Source organism: Hyaena hyaena, unplaced genomic scaffold (genome assembly GCF_003009895.1).
Source record: "Hyaena hyaena isolate Hyena2069 unplaced genomic scaffold, ASM300989v1 scaffold_23, whole genome shotgun sequence".
In the NCBI taxonomy this organism is placed as follows: domain Eukaryota; kingdom Metazoa; phylum Chordata; class Mammalia; order Carnivora; family Hyaenidae; genus Hyaena; species Hyaena hyaena.
In genome coordinates, this window is record NW_024080655.1 from 1,657,957 (window position 1) to 1,666,530 (window position 8,574).

Consider the following 8,574-nt stretch of genomic DNA (forward strand, 5'->3'; position numbering starts at 1 on the left):
CAGCACTATAATATACACCAAACTGTTAAAAGTAACTTTATCTAGTGGTGCCTGGAGTCCAACTCTTGATTTCGCCCTGGGTCATGATCTCACAGTTCATGGGTTCAAGCCTCGCATCAGGCTCTGCAACCACAGTGCGGAGCCTGCTTGGTATGCTCGCTCTCAGAATGAATGAATGAATGAATGAATGAATGAATGAATGAATGAATGAATGAATATTTTTAAAAGGTTATTTTTTAAAAAGTAACTTGATCTGGTAATGGAGAAAAGAAGTAAGGAATAAAGAGATGTTACCATTAGGATGAACAAGAATTATTTTGACATCAGGGGAAAAGATTTCCCCAACAAAAGCCATTATTCCAGTGATCAGTCTTTTTAAGTAGTCACTGCATTTTATTTTGACCGGAAGAGCACTAAATTAGGGGTCAGAAGACCGGGGCTCTGTCCTTGTTCTGCTACAAACTGATCTCAGGCCTTGGCAAACGACTCCTCTCGAGGCCTCCATTTCCTCATCCAGAACATGGGGAGCTTGGACAGGGCTCTCTGATGCCCACTCTCCTCTTAACCACAAGTGTTGGCAGAATAGAGGAGCCCACATCACGTGCCTTTGGATTTATTGCCTTTGATCTGACCCTGCTCTGTATCACTAGGGATGGCCTTATTGGAGAGAAAAGTTCTCCATTTGTGTGGCAGATGTAGGTAGGGGATGTGAGCGTCCCAGGTGATGGCCTAAGTAGAGTTGTGGGGTGACAGGCCTCCCCAGCAACCTAAAGCATGCCCCGCTTGCCCACACAGTCCACTACCAAGCGATGAGTATGTCCTTCCCTGCACAGCTCAGTATCGAGTGAGAATGTCCCCAGGATACCTAAAAACATTGGGCAGACACTGACTGCTAAGCAGTCACCTGAATTGGCATGAGCCTGCCTGAAGCAGGAGCCAGAAACTAGGAGCTACCAAGCCTCATGGAGGCTCCAAGAGTTGGGTGACTCAAAACTAAGTATTAGCCACTGTTTCTCAAGGCCTTGGACGGTATGACCTTTCTCTCCATCCATTGCCTCGATTTCCTGCTACCCTCACTCCCCAGGGATAATTTCAGAATGATGCTTTGTCAAGATGTTATTCAGATTGGGCAGGTGCTGGGTAAACGCCAACAGCAAAGCAGGAGACGCGGGGCTGCCTAGGACGCTGTGGTCAAGTGCCGGGAAGTGAGAGAACACTCGATGTTTCAATCCTGACTCTGCCATTTACGGACAGTGTGATCTCAGCCAGCTACTTACCCACTCCAACCCGCGGTTCTCCTCATCTGTGAAACGGGTCACAACACCTATGGTGCAGGACAGAAGAACGGAACAAGAATATAAATTCTTCCTGCCTCTCTTGCCGTCTGCTCACCTCAAAACAATCCGCTGTGGCCCCCCACTGCCCTCACTCAGCTCCTCACAAAGCTCAAGCCCCCAGACAGCAGGGGACCTTCTTACTCACTTCTTTGGCGAAACGCTTTTCTATCTACTTCTGACATATAGTCTGCAGGGCTTTCTATTTGGTTGGATGTAGATTTCACGTCCCCTGCAGAGCCTTCCTCCTCTAAGTGAATCTGAGGACAAGGACGGGGCCTCTCCCCTCTGATCCCCCTACTCCCACAGCTTCATGCCCACCCTGTCGTGAGTCTGCGTGACTCCCTCTAGGGCAGACTCTCCTCCCCACACCCTGCCGACTCCTGACGGCTTGCTTGTGAGCTCTACTGTAGGTGCTCCAGACTTGGCGCATCCCCAACCAAAATCCTCACTGTCTCGCTCCCATCCCAGTGCCGTTCAGTGTGCTAACTCAGAAACTGGGACTCAGCTCTCCCTCCTCCCCTCCGCTCACGCATTCTGTCCCTTCTCCGTCTCTGGCAATGTATCTGCCCAAAGTCCTCACCTACTCTCCAACCTGCTCTCACCCCTTTCCATCCTCTGCCTTGGCCACTCTGCTTCTTGCTCTTGCTTGAACCCATGGGGCTTTGTCAGTACTGTTCCCTCTGCCTGGAATCCAGTTCCTTCTACAGACATCAAGCTGGCTCAGTCCTCTCCACAGTTCAGGTTTCTGCTCCTGTTCATGTTATTAGAAGCCTTCCCTGACCACCGTCTGTAAAATCACGCTTCCCATTTAACCTCTCCTCCTGCGTGACTTTTTTTCACTGCATTTACCATCACGTGGGATGTATTTGTTTATTGTCTATGCTCCTCAGGATGTAACCCTGAGAGCAGACTCTTTTTCTTTCTTTTCTTTTTTCTTTTTTTTTAACATTTCTTCATTTTTGAGAGACAGAGACAGGGCGTGAGCAGGGGAGGGGCAGAGGGAGAGAGGAAGACACAGAATCTGAAGCAGGCTCCAGGCTCCGAGATGTCAGCACAGAGCCCGATGCGGGGCTCGAACCGAGGACCACGAGATCATGACCTGAGATGAGGCTGAAACTTAACCCACTGAACCACCAGGCGCCCTGAGAGCAGACTCTTTCGACACTACATCCGTAACTAGCACGCATCAAGGGCACTCGTATGTGTCAGCTAAATGATTCCATTTCTCTGCACTTCTTCTGCTACCACCCCGTTCCCCACCACCTCAGCAGCCTCCTGATGTCCCCACAACCACATCTTGCCAGCCGATCCAGCCCTCAGTGGTCTCTTCAAACACAATCTAGAGTGCTCGCTTCGGCAGCACATATACAAACACAAATCTAGTCACGTCAGTCCCCTTCTCAAAACCTTTCCAAGGGCTTCTCAATGTCCTGAAAACACGGCTCCAGCTCCTAAAGCCACGGCTGCGCGGCCTGGCCCTGCCCCCTCCCCTCTGCTGCAGCCACACTGTTCTGTCGTTCACGTCCACCGGACTCTCACTCCAGGGCTTTTTCACACACAGCTCCCCGCACCTCCACCTTCTCTTGCACCCTCTCGTGCATCGGCTCACAGCAGCGCCGAGCTTAACAGCCTTACTCCAGCACTGGGCTGTGACAGTCTGAGTCTCCGCTCTGTCGCCTAGCGGCTCTGCCATGTTGAGCAGGACGCTTAAAGCGGTTTCCTCATCTGTAAAACCAGAGTGTTACTACTACCGACCTCACATCGTTGTCATGAGGACTATATAAACCCAAAGAACTGGCCCACAATAAGGGTGGAGTGTTTATTTAATCACTATTATTCCTGGAGGATGCTGTCCCTGATGCCCCAGACCAAGTTAAAATCATCTCTTAACACGTCCCTGTAGCACGAGCTAGTGACCATCTGGACTCCCATCCAACGCTTTCCGCCCTAGAAGATGGTGAGCTCTGTAAAGGGCATCGCCTTTCCCTTGCTTACAGCTGTATCCCAGGACCCAGGGTGCTGGTTGATGGTCTATGCACATCAGGATGTGACTCTTGGGTGGCCCAAGCCCACAGAAGGGTCCAGACCTGGCCCTAGCCGCCTCCAGTGAGTCTGGTGTCTATCAGCACAGAAAGAAAACCAACTTAACAGCCCTCAGAGGGTAAAAAGGGTTGCCAAAACCACCTATAGCCCGAGTTAGAGGGACCTATGAGCTGAGCTCAGCCTCTGGCATTTTAACCCTCCAATGATTCCGTCTGGTCCTAGATGGAAGTGCCTGTCCCTCAGGGAGCTCGGTGGGTGATGATGCCAGCTCTAAGCAGCCGGCAGGGCAGTCCTGCTGCCAGCTCCCTGACTACCTCAGTGGGTGGGGTCACTTCCACTGTGTTTAAAGAACAAGCACCCTGAGCAATTCCTGGTGAAGGAGGCGGAATGCACTCTACCGGAAGTCAGTAAAAAGCTCTTAAGTCTAGAACAGGGTCACCTTACAGTCTTGGGAAACAATGTGGTGGTCCATAAGCAGGAGGGGAAATCCCTGACCTGCTTCTCAGAATAGACTCCGTCAGGCAACCCAAAGAGAAAGACACAGACGCCCAGCAGCTAGAAAACACTAGCTTTATGCAGAACTCTGCTCGGGGAGGTGGGGGGTTAGGTGCCCGTCTCCACCTCCACCACTTCTGCCCAGGCACTAAAGCCCATGTCCTTATGGACGAGCACCAGGCTGGAGGCGGGGCCTGGCTCCACAAAGCACTTCTCCTGGCTCTCAGAAATGGTGACCTCGAAGACGTCCCGGGCAGGGGAGACGTCCTGTTCATCGCACGTATCTAGCAGTTCTGGCTCAGTCTGCACTAGTACCACGGTGGGCTCAGAAGCAGCAGGAGGCATGCCGGGTGGGCTGGAGGGTGCCCCGGGCTGGTGACTGAGCTGGTGCCGCTTGAGGCTTTGGGGGAGGGTGTAGCCCATGCCACAGGTGGGACAGCGATAGGGCTTGTCGGCTAGGTGGGATTTGAGGTGGCGCCTCAGCTTGGTGGCCAGTGTGTAAGCACGGCCACACTGGGGGCATGGGAAGGGCCTCTCCCCTGAGTGTAGACGCTCATGAGCACGCAGTGTATGTGGGTCTCGGAGGGCCTTCCCACACACGGGACACAAGTAGGCCTCCCCGGTGTGAGAGATAAGATGGCGCCGCAGCTCAGGCAGCTGCGGAAAGGCATCGGCACAGTGTGGGCAGCGGTAAGGCCGCTCCCCTGTGTGCAGCCGCAAGTGACCACGCAGGGTGCCCCGCTGGCGGAACGCCCTGCCACAGTGTGGGCACAGGAAGGGCTTTTCTCCTGTGTGGAGCCGCATGTGGTTGCGCAGAGAGCCCTGGTTGGCCAGGGGGCGCCCACACACAGGGCACGGGCATGGGGCAGGGGCAGGCGGCACCTGGTGGGTCTTGCGATGCAGTCGCAGGGAGGGCCGGCGGGCAAAGGCCTTGCCACACTGGTCACAGGCAAAGGGCCTGGCACCTGAATGTACCACCTGGTGCTCTTTGAGGTCTCGCCGGGTGCCGTAGGCCTTGTCACATTGTGGGCAAGGAAAGGGTCGCACCCCGCGGTGGCCCAGCATGTGGGCTTTGAAGCTTTCCTCTGAGCTATAGCTCTTGCCACACTCAGTGCAGAGGAAGGGTTTGTGGCCTGTGTGCACGAACGCATGCTTCTTCAGGTGGCACAGCTGCAGGAAGGCTTTGCCACACTCCCCACACCGGTACCGTCGCCTCTGTTTTGGGGAGCTTCCTGCTGGGCCAGGGGGGCTCCGTAAGCGTGCAGGGAGGCCGGGCTGTTGCTGCTCCCCCGCCTGCTGGGCCCTGGACTCTGAGGTCTTTGCTCTGGGTGGGCACTGGTCACTGGGGCCACATAACTTCTTGACCAGGTAAGTCTGCAGGTGGGAGCCCCTGGCAGAAGATGAGGAACTGGCCTCACTGCTGTCTGGGCCCTGCTGGGTGGCGGAGCTGCTCTGAGGCTCTGGTGACATCTGTGTCTGGGCTGGGTCCTCCTCACCCATGCTGCCACCTTGAGGGAGCAGGCCAAGTGCTTGGCTCGCCTTGGAAACTTGATCCTGGGTTTGAGGCTTAGGTCCGGGGCTTTCCATACTCTCTGCCTGGATGCTGGGCGGTGACTGGTGATCAGGATCTGCAAGGCAAGAGTGGGGGTGCTGGGGTTAGTAGAAACTGTGGCAGGGGGTGGCGGTGGTGTCACTAGGAAATTCTAAGAGTATGTGTCTCCTCCTACTCAGCCCCTGAAGCTGAACTTCAGCAGAAGCAATGACACCAATCTCTTGCCTAGAACATGAACTACATGCTCTGCTGACCTTCATGTCCAGTCTCAGGTGCCTCCTGGGGAAGCACTCTTGGGACCCCCAGTGCCCCAAACCTCTGGATAGTCCTAGAACAAGGCTATCCCAGGGGCCCCTATTCTCCCTCTGGAGACGCACACTTAGGATGAATTAGGCCACCACCTCCTCACCTTAATTCATGTGAAAATAAAGGAACCTCTACCCTCACCCCAGAGAGAAGAAACACGAGAAACTGGAAACCTTATACACAGCTTGCTGTCTTCCTCAACATGACCTTACTATTCCAGAAAACTTACTCAGGAAGAAAAAAGTTGCGAATATCAATACTGTTCATTGTAAGTAAAAGACTCAACCACTCTGCAATAGAAAGCATCAAATGACAGGTTACACCCAAAGACTCTCTGAGCCTCTTACTGAAAATTCTAGCCATGTGTCCACGAATCCTAAACTATTATGTCATGATCCTCACTCAATCCTGATCAAGCCCTGTCCCATTCCACACTGAAAGATCAGACTTCAAAATTTCAGTAAATACCCAGGCTTTGAGCCTCCACCTCAGAAAAGCTATTAAAAACTCTGTGATGCTCTCCTTTACCTCCCTGAGCCACAGTGTTGCCTTGTCTTGCCAACAGGTTGATCCGGTGTTAATTTGGGAAGCGAGCGTTATATCTGATACATACCTGTCCAAGGTTCTGCCGCATCCTCCCCAGGGGAGTCCACTTCCTGCTGTATAGCGGAGTCTACTTCTGTCCCCACAGCCAAGGCTGCCTCTTCTTCTAGCCTGGGCTGGGTGGGGTTCAGGCCATCAGAGGGAGGCTGGGGCCACAGCAACAACTCAAAGCCTGGCAGCACAACCCGGTACACCTGCAGATGGAGCTTCTCGCTGATCCGCACCAGGGCTACGTTTCCCTCACCTTCCAGCCTGCCCCGCTGCACCAGACTGCAAAGCAGAGGAAGAGCTAGCTCAGGAGACCCTCTTCAAGTGGCCCTCCCCAAAGCCCCAGTTCCTGGGCAGTCTGAGTCCTAAAAGACCCCATGCCTTTGGAACACTCACTGCGAAAAAAGAAAAGAAAAGAAAATCGCTGGGTGGGGAATTACAGTGGGCTTCTGGTTCCACCTCATGCCATAACAGAAAGCCTCAAAGGGCTATGTTCACTGCATACTCTCCTGTAACTTACCTGATCCAGCCTGAACTCTGCTCACAAGCACACACGTCTCCCCAGGGGCCTAGTGACACGTCCTGAAATAAACCAATAAGAGTCCTTCTCCCATGTGTTTGGGGACCAGGATGGGGGGGGGGGGGAAGTGATGTAACCTCTCCTGAGATAGATCATGCACCCCCTGGAAGGTTAAGGGTCTCTGCTTCTGCCTCTACAGGACTGTGTTGTCTGATTTTTCATTCAGTAAAGGCCAAAATAGTCTCCCCTCACCTCCCTCTCAATGTGTGGAATATTACTAAATTGAATACGCTACTGCCTTCCAGTGAGTACCAAACAATAAAAAGTAGTAACATCAACTTTACTTTTTAAGACTTACTATGCAGTGAAACCCTACACCTGCACTATTTCATCTATTGCTCCAAATAACCCTGGAAATTTAAAAAACAACAACAACCAGGAAACAGTTATTTTTTTAATTTTACAAATGAATTAAAAGAGGCATCCATTTAACTGGCAAAGTGACAAGGCTGGGATTTGATTCCACGGCTTTTAAATTCTAAGCACCTTTGCTCTTGACTTTCATCACTACCGACACCAATTAATCCAGCTTTCGGCACTTTTTGTGCCTTGATTCCTTAACTACTGCAAGTGAGGGGAAGAGACAGTCCCGGAGAGAAGGGGCAAAACCATCTCCTATCTCTTGAAATGCCCTGCTTCTAACAAACTGAAGAGCTGTCTAGAAATGGCTGAACCTCTTGCAAGATTTGTCATGAAGATGACACGCCCTATCTTTTAATACCTCCTTCTGCCGTGGCTTCACTCCTTCCTCCTTCTGCTCGGAGACAGACTCCTCTTCCAGCGGCCCCCAGAGCAGTCCCGGCTGCAGGGGCTCCCCGACACACCAGACCCCCAAACACTGTTCCTCGGCGAGTGAAGGGCCAAGGGCCAAGCCCCGGGGAAGGCTCTTTAGAGCGAGGAAGGCCCGTGCCAGCCCGGGCGGGGAATCTCTGAGGCCCTGAGCACAGCCTTGTCCAGAAGGGATCCATTCTAAATCCGGGCGCAGGCGCGGGTCGGGGGCTGCAGGGAAACGGGAAGGCAGTGAGGGAGCGGCCCAGACGGTCGTGAGGGTGGGGACAGATGCGGGAGGAAACCGTAGGTCCACCTAGGCCTTGGCGGTCTGAGGGATGTTAGGACTCTTAAGGGAGACTCTCGGAGGGTTGAGGGTGTTCCAGGACTCTGAACCCCCCCCCCCCCCAGAGACGTCTGAGGGCACCCGAAGATGATTCCGGGCTAGGGAGGAAAAGGGCCTGGGGGCAGAGTTGACCAGGAAACGTCAGGTCCATCTAAGCCCGGGGCCGAGGGTCAGAGACGTAGCAGGTCACTAACCACACTGCAGTCTCTCGCCTTCGGAAAGCAACTCTGCTGCCTCCTCCATCCCTCCAGAAAAGCCTCCTTCCGCCGGAAGTGAGCGTTTTCTTCTCCGCTCCTCCCGGAAACAGTCATTGTCTTCCAAATTTCTTGTCGGGAAAGAATCCGAAGAGTCAGACTCATGGGTACACAGAACCGGGAGTTGTGAATATCGGCGAGGCAAAACTCCGTCTGACAACAATAAGAACCACAGGATTCCAGCGGACCACTAGGGATTCAGCTTCAGGGAAAACGGAACTAATTGTTCCAATCCCCTCCTTTTGGGAGGGACGGGCCGGACATTTATGCTGTCTCTCCCCAAGGCGGGCATTTAAGCCGGC

At 53.3% G+C, this 8,574-nt stretch overlaps 1 protein-coding gene across 1 annotated transcript; it reads right to left on the bottom strand.

Annotated features, from left to right (window-relative positions):
* Positions 1–3,936: 3,936 nt before the first annotated feature.
* ZNF408 (zinc finger protein 408) lies at positions 3,937–8,261 on the bottom strand. Its single transcript, XM_039226948.1, has 5 exons — positions 8,213–8,261; positions 7,626–7,903; positions 6,845–6,906; positions 6,347–6,606; positions 3,937–5,503 (listed from the first exon to the last, which is right to left on the bottom strand). The coding sequence occupies exons 1-5, from the start codon at positions 8,259–8,261 to the stop codon at positions 3,984–3,986; spliced, it is 2,169 nt and encodes a 722-aa protein (XP_039082879.1). The 3' UTR covers positions 3,937–3,983.
* Between the last annotated feature and the right edge of the window lie 313 nt (positions 8,262–8,574).

What these genes read in the sequence shown, in the direction of transcription:
- ZNF408 (XM_039226948.1), bottom strand. Translation starts at nt 8,261, where the DNA reads ATGGAGGAGGCAGCAGAGTTGCTTTCCGAAGGCGAGAGACTGCAGTGT. An exon ending in AGGCGAGAGACTGCAGTGTG is followed by an intron (nt 7,904 to 8,212) that starts GTTAGTGACCTG and finishes GTTTCCCTGCAG; the next exon opens with CCCCCGACCCGCGCCTGCGC. An exon ending in CAGAGTTCAGGCTGGATCAG is followed by an intron (nt 6,607 to 6,844) that starts GTAAGTTACAGG and finishes TCTGCTTTGCAG; the next exon opens with TCTGGTGCAGCGGGGCAGGC.